The sequence below is a fragment of the Sorex araneus genome, chromosome 9 (assembly GCF_027595985.1).
Source record: "Sorex araneus isolate mSorAra2 chromosome 9, mSorAra2.pri, whole genome shotgun sequence".
NCBI lineage: Eukaryota > Metazoa > Chordata > Mammalia > Eulipotyphla > Soricidae > Sorex > Sorex araneus.
In genome coordinates this window covers 38,832,487-38,853,278 of record NC_073310.1, presented here as the reverse complement: position 1 = coordinate 38,853,278, position 20,792 = coordinate 38,832,487, and the positions used below count along the sequence as shown (strand labels likewise).

General features: G+C 40.1%; 1 protein-coding gene across 1 annotated transcript; it reads right to left on the bottom strand.

The window, feature by feature from the left end:
* Window positions 1-3,086: 3,086 nt before the first annotated feature.
* Window positions 3,087-20,427, bottom strand: C9H1orf100 (chromosome 9 C1orf100 homolog). The gene is made up of 4 exons (XM_004605531.2): window positions 20,372-20,427; window positions 12,614-12,709; window positions 6,191-6,363; window positions 3,087-3,313 (listed from the first exon to the last, which is right to left on the bottom strand). Exons 1-4 carry the CDS (start codon window positions 20,425-20,427, stop codon window positions 3,087-3,089), a joined length of 552 nt encoding a protein of 183 aa, XP_004605588.2.
* Window positions 20,428-20,792: the final 365 nt, after the last annotated feature.

Genomic DNA, 20,792 nt, shown 5'->3' with positions numbered 1-20,792 from the left:
AAATCTAAGGGTCATTTATTAAAAGCATATTTTTGAAGAATGACTTCCAATTATTTATAGCCTGGGCAGTTTCATCTATGGTTTGAATTGCTCCGTAACAGTCTTCTCTGTGTCTTCTACTGTGAGCTGCACACAGTACTTACTAAACATTTTTTTTTTCTTTTTGGGTCACACCTGGCAATGCACAGGGGTTACTCCTGGCTCTGCACTCAGGAATTACTCCTGGCGGTGCTCAGGGGACCATATGGGATGCTGGGATTTGAACCCGGGTCAGCCGCGTGCAAGGCAAACGCCCTACCCGCTGTGCTATCGCTCCAGCCCTCTTACTAAACATTTTTCTAAATAACTGGATGAACTCTCATGTGCTATGAAGGAATTTTAACAGAGAAAGGATTTTTATTTTTTGGGGGGTGTTGTTTGGGGGCCATATCCTGTGGTTCTCAGTGGAGTGCCAGGATCAAACCCAGGCTTCCCTGAAAAGCTTGTGTTCCAGCTCTTTTGAGTTTTCTCCCCTAATGGACGGAGGAAGCAATAACCATGATTTATGTTTAATTTTTAATTTGTTCTTCAAAATTCCCAAATAAAAAATATGAATTAAACATTAAATGGACATCATTTAGTTATACGTTCTGCTTTCAAAAACTGATTGCAAAGATTGTGACCAAATGGCAAATGTAAAGATTAAACTTAGAAAAGCAGTTTCATATAATTTTTGACTTTGCAGACAGTATTTCTCCAAAGACTCCTTCAAGATTTCAGTTTCTTGATTTGAACAAATATTTGATTCAGTTCCTTCTTTGTACTCTATTATTGCTCATACTTACAATATTTCTTTGTTAAATTTCTTACAGATCAGCCTTCTGCCTGATCATTGTTTATAAAAAATAATTACCACCTGAGTATCTTTCAAATCTATCAAATTCTCTTTACTGACACCACCCATCATTACTGAAATCCCTAAATTGTTGGTTCTCAAACTGGATTGAGGCCTGGAATTATCTGAGGAATTTAAAAATGGATGCCTGGCATCTCCCATCTGCTATTTCCTCTGACTGTGAGATTCCGATTCAATACGGAATAGCTGGACCTTCTAAAGTTCTTCAAATGATGTAGCTAAGGTTCCACTGCAGTTGATTCCTGATTCACTGTATTTAATATTTGCCCCATTCTATGTCTATCCCTGCACTTCTTTTTGTACCTACAGTTAATATTTTAATGCAATTTAAAAAATGTCTTATTCTATAAAACTAAAAGTTTGCCATTAATCTAGAGTTATAAAAATTAAAAAAGAAAAAAATGAACTATAAAGCCCTTGTTCTGATTTGGTATCTCTCCAGAAGTGTCCAGTTCAACAATCCTCATTGATTTCTAAGCACCGGCACACTTATGGAGTTCCCAATGTGTTATGATTCTACCATTGGACCTTTGCACATGCTACAACTGCCTCTCTCATTTTAGCATATATTGCAGATGAAGTGCTATGGTTATTGTCATATTGGCTTTCCACTTAAGCTCCTTGAATGTAGAAAACTTGTGTCTATTTTTGTTTCACTTGGTATTGCCAAAATCTAGTACACTGACTTGCAGATAGTATCTCAAATTATTTACTAAAGGATTAAGTTTTTAAATATCCAATTTAAAATCTGTCACCAAATACAGTTGATGTCATCACAGAATTTCAGGAATAATTCCTGTCCTCCTTGCTAATCCAAGCTTTTATCAACTCTAGTCTGAACTAAGCTTCCTCATGGATCTGCATGCCCTCTCTCTGTAAAGATTGTCTAAGCATACAGAGCAAGCTTTCTAGAGTTCAAATGCTGTGTCACTCCTCTGCTTAAGAGCTTTCAAAATCTCCCCATTGCTCTTAGAATCCAATCCACCTACCTTGACCCTCAGTTTACCCGTCAAAAAACACTGGTCTTAAACATGCCAAACACCTTTCAGCTTTTAGGTTTTGATAGTTGCTATTCGTTTTGCCTGAAATGCTCTTTACATGACTCATTCTTCTTTCCCAGAGTTTTTATTAAAAAGCTGTACAAATTTCTCTGAACTATGTTATTAAAGGTAGCTGAAGTAATCATCCTGCTTATTCCCTTATGATTGCACCACTATGCGGCACCGTTGGGAAGGACGAGTAAAGAGAGGCTGCTAAAATCTCAGGACTAGGATGAATGGAGATGTTACTGGGCCCGCTCGAGCAAATTGATGATCAACGGGATGACAGTGATACAGTGATACAGTGATTGCACTACTATAGTCTAATTTTTAAAACTTTTTTTTTTTTTTTGGCTATACCCCACCAGAATATCATTTCCAGTCTTTCCTGGCCACTGCATCCCCAGGGGACTGGGGTGTCAAGTTCATAAAGGGTCTTGGTCAATAACTGATATAGCCAACTTATATGATGCTGCCCCCACCCCAGTAATTTATACTTGGCACTCCCCCTCCCTCCCTTCACCGCTCATGTTTATGCCTTATGTAATTGCCCCCGAACGCTGCTTTGGTGCTGGCTGGGATGACTCATAGGATACATTAGAAGAGATTGTGATTTTGGAGCTGGATTAGAAAAGTCATTGTCCTTTCCAGTTCATCTGGAAGTTCTCACCCTTGGGGCACTCACTGCCATGCCACCAGAACAGTTGGCAGCTCTGTTGCAAATCTCACTTGAAAGGCACTGAGGACACAGCTCCTAGCTTTTTGTGAGACTCATGGAATATGTATGCCTGATAATTATGTGAGTGACCTGCCTTGGACTTGGATTCTTCAAACCTTGATAAACTTTCAGATGATGCAGCACTCTGACCTCTGGTCAGAACCTTGAGAGCGTGTCAGAGCCAGCCTGCCCAGCTGAGCAGGTCTCAAGTCCCTAATTCACAGAAATCATGAGATCCCTGATTCACAGTCATCATTACTGATATTTAAAATCACTTGATTTTGGCATGATTTTTACTCTCTCATAGATAACTAATACATACTCACTCATTCTGTATGGACAATACTCACTCATTCTGTATGGTCAAGAGATTGGAATGTAAATCTCAGGGTAAATGATCTCTTCAATTGATCACTTAGATCACCCAGTCTAACTAAGGGATTACCCAGCTATATTTCTCAGCTGATGCTTCATAGTCTGCACTTTCATGATCATATTTTCTATTGTCTGTAGATCCCAACGTGATATCTCTACTGCTTAAATCTAGTTGTACTGTCAGAAGTACCAACAATCTTGCAGACAGAGTGAGAGACTGTGGAATTAGTTGTAATATCTTTCTTGTAAAGTCCTTATATGTTTTTTCATTTCCCATGTAACCTCCTTCATTTAATTTAAGAGCAAAGATCAGGAAATGTGACATTTCTAGAATTAATCTGCACTAATGGCTAGCTGCTTGCTTGATATGGTTTCTTTCTTTTTTAATGATACCTACCACTTTATATTTTGTTTATTGATACTTTATTAATAAAACACCGTGCTTTACGAAGTTCTTCATAATAGAGTTTCAGGTATATAACATCCAACACGAATCCCATCACCAGTGTCCCTTCACATCCATCATTTATTTGAGCTCATTGATCATCATTATGGGGTCACTAAAGACATTGTCTGGGGATTTACTGAGCTTGTTGGTGTTTATGTCTTTTGTTATATTGTTTTCACTCATCAAACTTGAAGATGGGGGAGGCTTGTCCACGTGTTTTCCCTATTGGTTTTCTAGTATTCTTGCTAAGCTGGGAGTGAGTCTTTGTAGTTATGCCTCTCTGGAGATACTGAGCAATTATTAAGCTGGAGGATGCTTTCATCTCACTAAGTGACGGGAAGCATAACTGTGAGCAGTATGTAGTTTGTTGAATAGAGACTGCTCACTTCAGGAGATGCTGGGGGCCCTTAGTATGTCACAGTTGGGTGTGGAGGCTGCTGGGATCCACTCACTAGGAAGGAACTTTTTGTCCAGTTCCAGGACAGACCCAGAGATGTCATTTTGAGTCAGACCTAACCTGGAGTATCAGAGCAGCAGACAGAAGGCCCAAGGTGGTTTCTTAAAGTCTCTAATCCTCTATTTCCTCTTCTATTAATGGAGTCTATAATGATACCTACTTCTTGGCGGCTGTTACAACTCACTGCAACCATATGTCTAGACTATATGCGAATATGTCTCTTAGATTCTGGGCACAGGAGAAATATTTAGAACCTACCTTCCCTCCTTCCTTCCTTCCTTCCTTCCTTCCTTCCTTCCTTCCTTCCTTCCTTCCTTCCTTCCTTCCTTCCTTCCTTCCTTCCTTCCTTCCTTCCTTCCTTCCTTCCTCCCTCCCTCCCTCCCTCCCTCCCTCCCTCATTTTTCCCCCCACCATACCTGGTGGTGCTTAGGGATCATTCTTGCCAGTGCTTGGAGGACCATATGGGGAGCCAGGGATTGAATCTCAGTTAGCCATGTGCAAGGCAAGCACCTTAATCCTTGTACTGTCTCTCCACACCAGATAATTTAAATCTTAACTATTCTAAAATGTAAGTCTTTTTAAAATTTATTTTTGGGCCACACTGAACTGTGCTCAAGGCTTATTCCTGGCTCTGCACTAAAGGATCACTCCTGGTGGTACTAAGAGTGCCATATGGGGTGCTAGGCATCGAACCTGGGTTGGCTGCATGCAAGGCAAGTGCCTTACCCCTATACTATCACTCTGGCTCTAAAATATAAATTTAAAACCCCTTTTTACAGAGCATCTAAAGATTCAGAGAAGCCAAATGTCTCACCCAATGCTAGCTAGAATATCTCAGGCCTAGAAGACTGTTAGTGTTTCATACTGCTCCATCCTGCCTGTTGCCACAGCTTTCTAGCTGCTCTTTCCTGAAGTCCGCACCTTCTCCAACTCCACACAATCAGCTCTGACAGTAGTGTCTTCTGAAGTTGACTGGATGGCTCCCTTGACTCTAATCCTACAAGGGCTCTGAATTTCCAAACACCTACTCAGTTCCAGCCATTCTCTCTTCCTTTGCTGATACTTTATTTTTTCATTTCTGCCTTGCCCAGTCAGGTTAACATCCTCATTTTTAGTCCTTTCTGCTCATCCCCATCTCGAATCTCATCATCCGTATTCCCATTCTTTACCACTAGTTGTAGTATCCCCCTCTGTCATGTTGCCCACTTTATTCTGAAAATGACAGTTTTCTATCCGTATGTATTGTTTCCCTGGCTGATCTAGAGAAAGATTTTTTTTTAATTTTAATTTTTATTTTTTTTGCTTTTTGGGTCACACCTGGCGATGCACAGGGGTTACTCCTGGCTCTGCACTCAGGAATTACTCCTGGCGGTGCTCAGGGGACCATATGGGATGCTGGGAATTGAACCTGGGTCGGCAGCGTGCAAGGCAAACGCCCTACCCACTGTGCTATCCTCCAGCCCCATAGAGAAAGATTTTATATTTCAACCTTATCTCCCATTAGCAATGAATCATTCTCTAGTAGGCTAACTGTTGCCTCATCTTCCCAGTTATATTGTGAGGCCCACTGAACTGTGGTCATAGCCTGGGCTTTTTCCCACTGTTTCTCATAGTACCTAATACAATGCTAGGGTTATAGCATTGTATTGGTAAATATTTCACTGCTCTGTTGTGCATTCACCTGGTTCTTTATGTTTCAAATGATGAGGAATTACCTTCTACAATAAGCACAGGAGAAAACCTTTGGTATATCTAACAAGATTTCCTCATGGCAGAAGAGTTGTAAAGAAGGTGCTAATGACTCTCATTTCAGATGCTAATGGCCCATCTACATTTCCTCAGGAGAAAGAAAGACAGTTCATACTTAGTCTTGAAAGAGCAGAGTCAACAGCTCTAGAAAGACTGGAGGGGCTGGAGTGATAAGCACAGCAGGTAGGGCGTTTGCCTTGCACTCGGCCAACCCGGGTTTGATTCCCAGCATCCCATATGGTCCCTTGAGTACCGCCAGGACTAATTCCTGAGTGCATGAGCCAGGAGTAACCCCTGTGCATCGCCGGGTATGACCCAAAAAGAAAAAAAAAAAAAAAAGACAGGAGTCCCACTGACACTCCCTGACCATGTCTCCTTTCCGGCGCCTCCTCAGCCTCTGGCAGCTTAATGCTAGGCATGCTCCCTGGGACAGCAAGACCCTGGGAGAATCTCATGTGTGATCAGCAAGGTTGATTTCAAAATGCAAAAAACAGTTAACGTGACTTACCAAATGAATAAAATGGCAGGGAATAGTCTCTTTGGTAAGACGTTTCTCTATACCATGGTTCGACAGGCTTCGAATGTCTTTGGAAGATAATATATCGAATGAGAGTTTGTTGGTCAAATTCAGGTTGATACTGAGTAGTTCTTGGGGCTGGAATTGACAAGTTTCCGTGATATCTAGATGAAAGAAAAACAACTAAGCACTTGGTAAAATAACAACATTACATTTCTCATCAGCTGGAACACTTGTAGAAGCAAACACAAGGCCACTTGAATGGTATTGGCAAGGGTCTGTAGCCCAAGACCCCTCTAACCAAGATTTCAGTAGCTTTCTCAAAAATCTGGCAGACTGTAGCTCATGGTTATTCAATTAAAAAAGAGGAAAAAATTTTAAATTGTATTCCCATTTTCCCATTACCATCCTTCCTCTTCCTCAGTCCTCTGTTCTAGAAGGCAGCCTGCATCAGAATTTTCACTAGATCTGCTCATGCATGATTACTTCAGATTTTTCAAGGACTCTTTCTATTGCAGTTTTTCTTTGTATGTTGGTTCTCTCAAGAAACTATTTTATCTTGACCTCACCAACCTCTAGGATTCGTATTGATGTTTGATGAATCTGAAATCACCTCTCACTTTTCTTCAGTTAGATGAGTACTAATTTCCTTATCTTCAATTAGATGAGTACTAATAGATAGGGATTTTTTATGGAAATAAAACAAACTTTACTAAAATTCGTGTTAAATCTCGAATGATCCTGTAGAGCCAAAGCAAACTTAAGAAAGAACAAAGTTGGAGAAATCATGCTTCCTGACTTCAAACTATACTACAAAGCTATGGTAATAAAAACTGACATTTTAAAAAAGAGATAAATTGAGTGTAAGTACACAAATAGACACAGGCATGTATGATCAATTAATTATGACAAAGGAACCAGGAACATTAGTGGAGCATATGTATTTATTTTTTAATAAGTAAAAAATTAAAACTGAGTTTTTACATGCAGAGGAATGAAACTGGGTCCCTAATTTACATCATACAAAAATAACCAAAATGGACTAAAAAATTAAGTTAAGATCTGAAATGTTAAGAGTTCTGGGAATAAACAGAGAGTAAGTGCCTGGATATTGATCTTACCAATGGTTTATGGTTTTAACACCAAAATCAAAGTGAAAAATATGTAGGTGGAACTACAATAAACTAAAAGGCTTTTGTTCAGCAAAGGAACCATTGACAAAATTGGAAGATAATGAATGGAAGAAAATATTTGTAAACCATATGTCTGATAATGAATTGATATTAAAGATTTATAACAAATTTGTGTGGATCAATAGCAAAATGAGCAGTTCAATTAAGAAGTGGGCGGACCTGAATACACCTATTTTTTTTCCAAAGAAGACCTGCAAAGAACAAATAGGTACTTGAAAAAGTGCTCAACATCACTAATAATCATGGAAATACAAATCAAAAGCACAGTGAGATTTCTTCTCACATACAATTACAATAGCTATCATCATCAACAACAAAAACAACCCCCAAGAATTAATGTGTTAGTGAGGATGAGGAGAAAAGAGAACTCTGTGTACTTTGTAGAAATGTAAATTAACCCAGCCAATATAGAAAACACTATAAAGGTTCCACATATAAGTAAATATATACCTATCATATGATCCAGTAATTCTGCTTCTAGGTATATTATGTATGTATTACCAGGAAATTAAATCGGTATCTTGAAGAGAAAATTGCATCACCATTTTCATTGCATCATTGCATCATATTTTACCTGGAAATACCTAAATGCTCTGTGTGTGAGTGTGTGTGTATGTATGTGTGTGTTTCCAAATGGAAATTCTGCCATCTGTAGCATTAGGAACATAGGTAACTATGCTAAATGTAGAAAGTTAGACAAAGAAACAGTGTATGAGCTCATATATATGTGGAGTCTTAAAAAACCCAAATTTATATTGGAGACCTTGGAGGAGGTAGGTTGGTACATTGGTGATGGGTGTGGTGCTGAACTTATGAATGTGAGAAACATTATTAACAGTATTGTATACCACCACAGAATCACACACACAAAAAATATTTTAAAGAAAAAAATCTGCTAGAATCAGAACAGGTTGGTAGTTACCAAGGAGGGGGTGGGGTGGTGGTGAAGGAAATTGGTGAAGGTGGACAAACAAACTTTCAGTTTTGATATAAATTCTGGGCACGTAATGTGTAGCATGGTGACTATAGTTAATACTTATTATAAAGAATATTTGAAAGTTGCTAAGAGTAAATATTGAGAGTTCTCATCATAAGAAAAACTATAACTGATAATTGTTAACTTACTGTGATGATCATTTTGCAATATATACAAATATCAAAATAATTTTGTTGTATACTTTAATAGGACATGTCACTTAAACTTCTTTAAACTAGGGAAAAGGAACCGGAGAGATAGTGCAGCGAGGATCTACCAGGTTCAATCTTTAGCAACTCATATTGTTCCCTGAGCTACACTAGGGATGATCCCCAAGCACAGAGCCAGAAATAAACCCTGAACACACCAGGATTGGCCCAAAAATGGAGAAGGAGAAGAAGAACTTAAATATAATCATTTAGCAGGAGGTAGTCTTCCTCAATCAAATCAGTGTGACCTAATGACACTTGAACAGAAGTGACTGAAACTGCCTAATTATATCTGGAATGTTTACTTGCTTGGGTAAAAACTTGATTGCAAAATTTCCTTTTGATTTTTGGGTCATACTTGTGCTCAGGTGCTACTCCAGGCTCTGTGCTGGAGGATAACTCCAAGAGGTGCTCCGGAAACTGTGAGGTGCTGGGGACTAAACCTCAGTCACTTGAGCCATCTCCTCTATCTCCTCCTATTTATTCTTTTTTCTTTGCATTTTTTTGGGGGTCACACCTGATGCACAGGGGTTACTCCTGGCTCTGCACTCAGGAATTACCCCTGGCGGTGCTCAGGGGACCATATGGGATGCTGGGAATCGAACCCAGGTCGGCCGAATGCAAGGCAAACGTCCTACCCACTGTGCTATCTCTCCAACCCCTCCTGTATATTCTTAACTAGAAGTTTAACATATATACTTAGTACACGCTGATTTTTGTATATTAAACTACTAGTTTGATATTTGCCATTAAGGTTAATATTCATCAGGCACAAGTTAAGGTTCTCTTGTATAAGAACTATATGTGAGTGCAAGACATTAGAATTGTGAAAAATGTCAAGAGTCCATAGAACACATGTAGAAAGTGCCTTGTGCAGGTGTCCTTTATAGCCTGATTATGGGGTTCTGTCTTGACTACACTTTGGAAGAGGACGTTTCCCTAATGAGATTTTAAAGTATGCTTTTAAAAAGAGAAATAAAGCCACATTCTGGCATAAATAAATTAAATAGATAAAGTATGCTTTTAAATAAGCACAAACAGTCTTAAACAGGGAATTTTCAATGTAGATCAATTTAATTTTCAGCGTTTACACCAAACAATTGTACCCTCAGACGACTGCATTTCCTCTGGACTACAATTTATTATCAAATTGGATTAGATTATGATGTCAGGTGAAATACTATTAAAGCTACTTTCTGTTTGATCATTTATTAAGTTTGACTATATGCTGCCTTGTTGATTCCTTGACTCCCTATTCTTTGCATAAAAGATAATCAGGGGGCTGGAGCGATAGCACAGCGGGTAGGGCATTTGCCTTGCAGAGGCAACCCTGGTTCGATTCCCAGCATCCCATATGGTCTCTTGAGCACGGCCAGGAGTAATTCCTGAGTGTATGAGCCAGGAGTAACCCCTGTGCATTGCTGGGTGTGACCCAAAAAAGCAAAAAATAAAAATAAAAAAGATAATCAGGAGTTGACTCAAATGTTATTAACAAGATAATTTGTAAAATTAACTTGATGATGAATTAAATAATAGCAATGATATGTCGAGTGCTTGCTATGTTTGTAACAAATTTTATTGAACATATAAAACAATTTGATATTAGAGAAACAATGAAAAATGCCTAATGTCAAATATTTCATGTCACTAAATCATGGTGTTTAATTTCCAACCACTGTGATTTCCAGTCTCCTTGAACTAGAAAGTAATGTCAATGTACCATTTTTTTCCTTTTACTAAAATTACATCCAGAAAGGCAGAACTCCCTTAAGTCAAAATTATATTTTTAACTGAAAAGGAAACTGAATCTCAGGAAAGTTGAGTTCTTTGACAAGTTTATTTATTTATTTATTTAAATTTTCCCCTTACACTTTTATATAAACACTGTGGTTTACAGAGCTGTTCACAATTATTTGTTACAGGCATTCAGTATTCCAATTCCAGTTCCACTACCATTCCACCTTCCCTCCACCATTGTTTCCAGTTTTCCCAATCACTCCTTAAACTTGCCCCCATATCAGGGCCTCGGTAATTTATTTTATATTGCTTGTTATCAACAATTTGCTAATAGAATGATCAAAAATGCTTTCTTAGAAGAAAGAGAAAATTGTTGTATCTACCATGGAGCCATTAAGATCTTGTATAAGAGATTAAAAAGTTGTTACAGGTTAAGCCTTCCATGTTTATGTTTTGTTAATTGAGATTGATTGCCTTCTATGTTACATCCCATCCAATATGGTGTGCTACTACTATCAGTATTGTAGAGTTTGAGATGTTGCTCCAAGAAGCCAGAATTTTTATTTCATTTTATTATTATAAAATAATACTAATAATATTTTATTATTATTTTAAATGATAACAAAGATTTTACTATTTAATAATTATTTTATTTAATGTTTATAAAAATAAATAAATAACTGGAAACAATGGTGGAGGGAAGGTTGAATGGTAGTGGAACTGGAATTGGAATACTGAATGCCTGTAACAAATAATTGTGAACAGCTCTGTAAACCACAGTGTTTATATAAAAGTGTAAGGGGAAGATTTAAATAAATAAATAAATAAATAAATAAATAAACAAACAAACTTGTCAAAGAACTCAACTTTCCTGAGATTCAGTTGGAGCGATAGCACAGAGGTTGGTTGGGCTTTCGCCTTTCACGTGGCCTTCCCGAGTTCGATTCCTCCCCTTCTCTCGGAGAGCCCGGCAACCTACCGAGAGTATCGTCGAGCCCGAGCAGCAGAGCCTGGCAAGCTACCCGTGTGTATTGGATATGCCAAAAACAGTAACAATAAAGTCTCTCAATGAGAGATGTTACTGGTGCCTGCTCAAACAAATCGATGAACAACGGGATGACAGTGATTATAATTATTTTAATGGAATCACCGTGAGATACAGTTCCAAAGCTTGTGTGTTTGAGATTCAGCCATACAATGATCGAACAGCCATCCCTCCACCAGTGCATATTTTCTACCACCAATGTCCCCAGTACCCCCTCCCCCGCCACAATCCCTGTCCTCAGTCTGCCTCTATGGCAGACAATTTCCCTAATACTCTCTCTCTTTACTTTTGGGCATTATAGTTTGCTCGAATTTTCCCACCACCATTCAAGCCTGCCTGCCAGGGGCAGGTGCTAGATAATTTATTTTCCATTGTTCACTTTGAATGTCTTGAGAGATTGTGATATACAAACTGTACTTCTGGTATTCTAAGATTGAAAATGGTTGGGTTCCAGAGACATCTCTGTAGGGCATTAATCCATTTGGGGATTCAGTTGGGAGTCTCTGACCAGGGCTGTCGGTGTGCTGAGATAGTGCCCAGAGGCAGATTGTGGGCATGACAGCCAGGATGCCGAGTGGGCAGGGAGCCAGAGAGGGACGGCGAGACTCTTCTGCCAGCACCGCATGGCCTGGAGACTTAGTCCTGGAACCCACATACCTGGGCCGGCATACCTTGTGGTCGCTGGGGTTCCATCTGGAGCGGACAGGGAGAGGGCACCTGCTCCATCTGGGGTACCCCAGTGAAATTGGTCAATAAAGGGCCCAGAGAGATATCCGGCACTGTGGTGTCTTCCAGGACTAGCTGCTGTATCTCTGGACAAGAACTTTTGGTGCGCTGAGATGCCCCAGGGACAGATAGTCCAGAATTTTTAAATACAGCTGGAGTTAAATTTTTACTGGGTGGTGGTTTTGGGGTGTGTGCATAACTGCCGGGGCTTCCAGAAGTATAGGGACACTGTGGGGGAGGTAGCCAACCCCACCTCCTTGAAAGCTAGAGATTTCAGTCACAAAACCCACATACATGAATTTTTCAGTAGATTAATTTCTGCGTAAGACTCAGCCTGAGGTAGTGCAGTTTGGCCTGGGACATGGCAGCGATTGTGGAGTGTGGGCGCTTTTTGGCTGCCAGAGCTGAGTTCAGGCAGGTGCTGGACTCACCTGCCTTCCTGTATATTATGTTGTGTATCCATTTTTTTCATCATCATTCCAACTGTAGTGAAACTTTTGAAAATTAGGATGGAGAAAAGTGTCTCACCTGGGAGATTCCTGTCTGCTATAATCAAGATGAAATCTTGCCAGCTGTCCAGGGAGGTAGCCTTTGATGTCCTTTCCTTGATGAGGAATAAATAAACTAGTGGAGAAAGTGGGTAAATAAGAAAAAATTAGTTATTACAGTAGCTTTTTAAAAGGAGAGTGCAAGTGTGGAGTAACTAAAACCTATTTGGTCTGGTACAGAGTTCTTAAAACTCTTGGAATTTCTTGAGGATGGGGTGGCTTGCCACAACCACCAGTTCTCAGGGACTGCTCCCAGTGTTCTGTGCTCAGAGGTTGCTCCTGAAAGTACTCAGGGGGCCATGCAGTGCCAGGCACCAAGAATTCTTGGAATTTCTTGGTAAAGGTGTCTTATTTGTTATCTGGGATTCAGCTTTGAGGATCTATAAGGAAATGTTTGATATGTCTCTTATTAGGATCACAAGATCAGGGAAGAAACAAGATACATCAAACTAGTGGCACTGGGGCATATATTAACTTTGGTTAAAATATAGTAATGAGTTTGTGGTGCTTCCTTGTACCATTTTTTCTGCATGTGATGTGTTTATGAAAGACTCAATTTTTTTTAAACACTAATAAGTAAGTCTGGTGGTTAAAAATGAAGAAGCACTCACAATGGTCAAAGCACACAATTCTTGTAACCTGGAGAAATGACTCACCTCCACTTGGGATGATTAGATTGTGAGGAAGTTTTGGAGCATAAGCATGAGTGAATGAGGATAATGGGAGGAAGCGTGTGAAAAAGCAAGTCAGTAGGAAGGTGTGTATGTGCAAGAGGAAGGCTGCTATGTTGGAGGGGGTGAGGCCAGTCAGTATTGGTGTCCCCATTTAACTTTGTGTGTGTGTGTGATAGCACCTGTCTGCTCAGAAGCACTGTCAATACAGATTCAATACTTGGAAGTCACTGGTAGTGCATGGGAGACCATTACTAGAACTGCAGTGTTTTCACATGCAGGACCTGTGATCAGCTTTTTGGGCTACTTCCCTCTGCCCCTGGATATTACATTTTTTTTAAAAAACAAATGACTTTTTCTTTTACATTACAGTTGAAACAATAAATTGCTATTTTAAGATGATGTCTGGTTGGATTATATTGCTACAGAGTTTCTATCAGAAGAGTAGTTAGGGCATTACAAAAATGCACCTCCCCCTTCAAAAAAAAAGGATGTTGCATCTAAATGGTTGAAAATCGCTGATCTAAGTCATTAAGAAATTCAAAGATGAATAACATTGCAGTTTTTACTTTAGAAAGAGTTGCGTGTGGAAAACAAATTTAAGGACACTTTAACAGACAGAGAGACAGATGGAAATTATAGTAATTTGTTTAGGGCAATATAGAGCTTTATTGTAAAAATGTGGATAGAGGGAGAGGACTAATAAGTGGTCCAAGAGAAGGAGGTGTCTAAGGCCAGGCGTGGACTTGAGGCATTGGGAAGAATGCTCTGTCCCCCAGGAATGAAGGAACACTAGAGGGTGACCATTGTTGGGAAGAGGGTTTTGTAGAACTTTTGATGCTTGACTGTGGGTCTTTCGGGACATTCCACGCATTCTGAACATTCTGATGGTGCAACGAGATTCAAGGGAAAGAATCAGTAGAAAGTAGCACATAGTTTTTCAAGAAGTAACTTGCCAAATGAATGGAACAGGTGATGAGTAGAAAAAAATTAAACTATGTCTCATCTGACCAGCATTTCCTAAGAGTACATAACATACCCTGCAGACTGCTAGGTTCTGTGGACTCAAAACTGAATAAGAAGTATTCCTTGTCCTCAAAATGTTCTCAGTGCTTACATAGTCAGTGAAATATAGAGGAGGAGTTGGGAAGGCAAATAGGATAGGGAAGAATCCTGGTGAGGACTTCTGTGGTTAATAGAATCCAAAACTTGGACAGAATTGGGATCAGACTAGAATGTTGTGACCAGAGAAATGGTTGTGGGCAGCAGGGACCTTGCTGTCTTACTCCTGTAAAAGGCAAGTGCTGTAAGCAGGGTGGATTTGTCTGTCTACACAAACAGGATCTTAGGGAACTTCGATTTTCCAAATAACCCATAGACTGTCTGGGCCTGCCCCACTGCCTGGGATAGTATGACTGAGCCCTGAAGAGTAAATAGCAGCAGGGGAATTGAGTCATAAGAAGAGAGAAACACTGGCACAATTGGCATTTTGAATACATGAGAGTGGAAAACATCTTTCTTAGTCATCTCTCCAGTTTCTGAAGCACTGCCTTGGAAGAAGACTCTTACACCCTATTATAGTTTACCACAAATCCAGCCTCATTTTCCCAAGCAATGTTGGTTCCTCATAATGGCTATACTGCTTGGTATGTTTTGATCATGGATTCTTCAAAGGCTTGCATACAGCAAATACCTGCTGAAGACAAGTGAGTATATGGAACAGTGCCCCTTCTAGCAGTCTGTCAATGCCATTTTGAGAATGAAGAGATCTTTGACCAGCACCAGGGAACATGCCTGCCTGAAATTCCTTGGAACAATCTCGGTGGGTTTTGGCCCTGGAGTGGAGGAGAAGTGGGAAAGAATGTAAGCAGGTGGGCTTTTGGGGGAATGAGGGCTAAGTGGAGTCATGTGAAGAATGGCACACTCCAGATTCTGGCTATTGTAAATGGTGCTGCAATGAACATATAAGTGCAGATGTCATTTCTGCTATACTTTTTTGCATCTCCGGGATATATTCCCAGAAGTGATATTGCTGGGTCAAATGGGAGCTCAATTTCTAATTTTTTGAGAAGCGTCCAAACTTTTCCAGAAGGGCTAAACCCGAGTGCCGAGAACAGATGACTGGTTAAAGAAACTTTGGTACATCTACACATGGAATACTATGCAGCTGTTAGAAAAGGTGAAGGCATGAAATTTGCATATAAGTGGATCAACATGGAAAGTAAAGTGAAATGAATCAGAAGAGAGGGATAGACATAGAAAGATTGCAATTATTTGTGAAGTATAAAGTAACAGAATGGGAGACTAACACTCAAGAACAGTAGAGATAAGTACCAGGAAGATTACTCCACAGCTTAGAAGGCCTTGCATGCTGGGAGAAAAGGTAGCTCAGATAGAGAAGGGACCACCAAGTAAAGGGTGCTAGGAGAACCCGTTTGGGATGGGAGATTTGGGCTGAAAGTAGACTCTAGATCCAACATGATGGCCACTTAATACCTCTACTGCAAATCACAACGCCCAAAAAAAAGAGAGAGAGCAAAAGGGAATGCCCTGTCACAGAGGTGGGGTGGGGTTGGGGGAGGACGCAGTGGGGTTGGTGGAAGGGATACTGGGACCATTGGTGGTGGAAAATGGGCACTGGTGGAGAAATGGGCACTCGACCATTGTATTACTGAAATGCAAGCACGAAAGTTTGTAAGTCTGTAACTGTACCTCGTGGTAATTCACTAATAAAAAATTTTAAAAAAGAAGAATGGCACACTGTCCCCAACTATTTGCGAGCTCCCTCATGGGATCTGCACCTTAGAAAAATAGCTTGCTGAAGAGGTTAACATAGAAGACCTAGTCAAGGATTTGACTGTCAAAATTCTGAAATAGGCTATAAAAAGTCCTTTCCACCTTATTTGCTGGGAACAGACTGTCCGACTACATCTTATTTTTCAGCTTATTATTTTCCATTCCATGACAGCTTGTTTTTTTTTTTTCTTGAGATGATGTGTTTAGTCCAGACAAGAGTAAGCTTGTTCCCTGGGAAAGTAAATGTAAAAGGAATCCTTAGAAACAGACAAAATTCATACAGGAGGTCAGGAGTGTTTATCCTCAAAGACCTGGACTCAGCCTGAATTAACCCACATGACTGTGATTGTAGAATTCTGTTATATCTGTGCCTCGTGCTTTATAAAAAGTCTTTAGAGATGAGCTAACATTCCTATGGCTAACCTTGACATGTAAATAGTATTAACACATCATAATAGGAGAGGAGACTACAATTCAGAAGTCTAAGTGGGCTTTTAAAATGTCACCCAGCTAGAAAAAGTCATACTTTAATCTAGTTCTTTAAATTCTCTAACATCTATCTATAAGTCATTGTGTGTACACAGATGATTTCTTTTCACTAGAGTTCAACACTATTTTTGGACAAACTCTGTAATTCTACTTATGAGCAGTCAGGAAGTAAGCATCATTTACCAAAGAAACAGGAGAAGAAATGGAGGACTCACATCCCTTTTTTATGCCCTCTCCACAGCCTCATCTCCCCGGTGTTAGCTGCTTTTAATTGAACAAATATTGCAAACTCTGATGAGTCTGCATTTATTTGTGGCTTGACCTCCTGGTAGCTAATACTACCTGTGAATGTAGTCTTTATAGGAACATCCTGGTTTCCACACTCATCAAACCCCAGCTCAATGATAGGCTTATAGCATGGGGTTGGAATAAGTTAGCATTTGCCCTTGACATAATTCTTGTTATGAGAATTCTCTGTGAGAATGGGAAAGAATATTTACCCAATACCCACCTGATAAGGGATTAATATCCAGGATATACAAGATACTTGTAGAATTGTATAAGAAAAAAACCTCCAGCCCCATCAAAAAATGGGGAGAAGAAATGAACAGAAGTCTCCTCAAAAACTACAAATGGCCCAAAGTCACATGAAAAAATGCTCCACATCGCTAGTCATCAGGGAGATGCAAATCAAAACAACAATGAGATATCATCTCACACCACAGAGACTGGCACACATTCAAAAGAACAAAAGCAACCAGTGCTGTCATGGATGTAGGGAAAAAGGGGCGCTCCTTCACTGTTGGTGGGAATGCCGACTGGTCCAGCCTTTCTGGAAAACAATATGGACAGTCCTTCAAAAACTAGAAATTGAGCTTCCATATGACCCTGCAATACCACTTCTGGGAATATATCCCGAGGATGCAAAAAGGCACAGTAGAAATGACATCTGTACCTATATATTCATTGCAGCACTGTTAACAATAGCCAAAATATGGAAACAACCCGAGTGCCCTAAGACAGATGACTGGTTAAAGAAACTTTGGTATACCTACACAATGGAATACTATGCAGCTGTTAGGAGAGATGAAGTCATGAAATTTCCTTATAAATGGATAAACATGGAGAGTATCATACTAAGTGAAATGAGTCAGAAAGAGAGGGACAGACATAGAGGGACTGCATTTATTTGTGGAGTGTAGGGTAGCATCACATGAGGCTAACACCCAAGGACAGTAGATACAAGGGCCAGGGGGAATGCCCCATAGCTGGAAGACTGCTTCATGAGTGGAGGGGAGAAGGCAAATGGAATAGAGAAGGGATCACTAAGAAAATGATGGCTGGAGGAACCAGTTGGGATGGGAGATGCTTGCCGAAAGTAGATAATGGGCCAAACATGATGACCTCTCAGTGTCTGTATTGCAAGCCATAATGCCCAAAAGTAGAGTGAGTATGGGGAATACTGTCTGCCATAGAGGCAGGGGGAGGGTGGAAAAGGGGGGATATACCCGGGATATTGGTGGTGGGGAATGTGCATTGGTGGAGGGATAGGTGTTTGATCATTGTGAGATTGTAACCCAAACATGAAAGTTTGTAACTATCTCACGGTGATTCAATAAAATTTAAAAAATTTAAAAAAAAGAAAGAGAATTCTGTGTGGACACTTCTACTTATTGACCACTTAGTGTTTCATCTTATTGGTGCATGTACATTTGTAGTTTGGTTGTCCCTTGAATTCCCCAAGATTTAGGCAGTTGAGTTAAAGGCCTGTGGGAGAGGAGCAGCAGAACGGCTGACGTTCCACTGGTTATGTCACTCATCAAATACACAACATCATGCACAGAAAGTCTATCCTATATATAGGCCTTAGCCTGACAGAGGTTCTGATAGTGAGTTGAAGAAGCCAACCAGCCCATTCTCAGGGAATATAACATGGAGACTAGTTAAGTACTTAGTTAAGAACATAGAAAGTAGAATCGGACCAATTCAGCTGTGCAAGCTGAGGACACTTACTTAACTTGGACATTCTTTTTTAATATGTACCCCACCACTAGTGAAAGGTTAAATAAGTTCAAATGCATTCAAAGTACTGCTTGCCACACAGTAAGAGCTGCAGAAATGGAAGTTTTCCAGACAGCAAGTAAAGAAGTAAATCATATCATTAAAAATTATGATAAAGACATAAAGGGAAACCATAATAGGGCCTGAAAGTAGAAAGGTAGGCAAAAGGATATGAATTTTTTCAGTAGGGAGTTGAGTTAGGGCTCTCAGGAAGGGTGGGGCAAGAAAGATGGGGGAGAGAGAAAAGTCTGAAGGAACTGGAGAAAGACGGTAAGTGGCCCGGAGCTATGAGAACTCTGGAGAGACTAGGCTCTTGCAGTTAAGTTTAGATTGTTAAACAAAAGGCAGTGGTTTGTGGTTTTACTCTATGAAGGGCTATAATCCAATTTATATTTTATGAAACTCCCTGGAGAATAAACTCTTAAGAGGTTAAGAGGACAAGAGTAGGAGTTGCTCTAGATGAGAAGGCATGGTTGTGTGGGCCAGGTGGTAGCAGCAAAGTGAAGAAAAGTATTCGAATGGGAGATAATTGTGGTACAGAACCTGTGGATCAAACCCACTGTTGCTCAAATACAGGAAGAGCGTAAGACAGAACAAGGTGTGGCCCACTCTTGAGTATTAAGGGGAGAAGGAGGCAAGGGTACCAAGTCTTCTCCAGCACAGTGTGCCTGCTCTTGGACTCTGATAGAGAAATGTCAGAGAACTGAATCCAGCCCTAGGACTTCAGAGGAGTTTCCTGCACTGTTCCAGCCAAATCCCACATTCCCTTGCAGCTGACTCAAGTTAAATCATGTGACTCTGACTTGTTTCCCCTGAGCAGACAAGGGAAATTTGTTTCTAGAGTCCTAAGCTTTATACTGTAGTTTCACAGGCCTGCCAGTGGGCAATTTGGAGCACAAATACACAAACACCAACAAGGGCCTAGGGGGAGGGAGAAAACCTGGAAAGACTATAACCCATTCCAATCTAACTCCCTACTTCCTCCTCTTCTGTAATTTCTCTGAAAAGAGGGCTCTGAAAGTATCTAGAAAAATCCTTTCTTATCCCCTCCTTCAGTGATTTCTAGCAGCAAACCCCCCCCCCCAAAAAAAAACACAAAACCCCAAGAAAACCACCATATCTCTAGTGCCCTTTTTGGTCCCTCAAAATAAAACCTAAATGCTAAAGTAAATGAGAGACTTGCTCAACTTCAGGAAGCTAATGAGATTGCACGTCTTAAAATCATTTGCCCAAAGTTATTTGCTGTGTGAAGTTTCTGCTTTAATCCATAGCATCTTAACCTGCAGATCTCAAAGACTACCAACAAATATCTTGTAGCAAGTAGGACTTGCTATTGGGCCATTGGTGGAAAAAGAGTAAAACTCCAAGTTTCTGTCTGCGCAGTCAAAATCATACTACAGAAGCATGGGAGTCACTTTTTATATCTTAATCCCAAGAAGAATAAAGGAGACCCCTCTAAGAGATGGAATTAAGTCATTCATTTTACAAAAGAACTTCCCAAGCAAAAACCCATCTTTGGGGTTTGCATCTTCGGAGAATTTAGTATTGCCTGTTTGCTTGAATGTGTCCATGAGAGAGAAATTTTTGTTTTTGCTACTTCCCTAAACTCAAAGAAACTTCACTAGAACTTCTCACAATAGGTGTTTTCATCATGAAGCAGCAAGGGGAGTGATCCTAGTCCCCAGGTGTTTTGCCACAGCTCTGGACTGGAGTAACGCTACCTTGGTAAGGTCATTGGGCGCTGGTCAACAAATTTCCTCAGCCGGATGGAAGTCATGCTGGCTATTTTTCTGTAAAAGGGGGTAAAACGGGAAAAAAATCGGACATTTAGATGGCAAGTCTATCTACATTTTCAGGCATTAGTTATATACTTTGTACTACAAATTTGTTTTAAAAATAGGACTCTGTAGCAACAATTTGACTAGTGAGGAATGGAAATATACTAGTACGAAGCAAGAGAACACACTGATATGCTTTTCTTTACAAATAAAAGGTAACAGGCCAGGTGGGCACTGAGCCTCCTTTCTATGCTTCCTCCCAGGGTGCCTTTCTTATGTACATGTTTACAGACTGAACAGAATAGAGGTCTTAGGCCAGAGAGCTGATACAAGAGGTAAGCTACTTGCTTTGGCTGACCTTGAG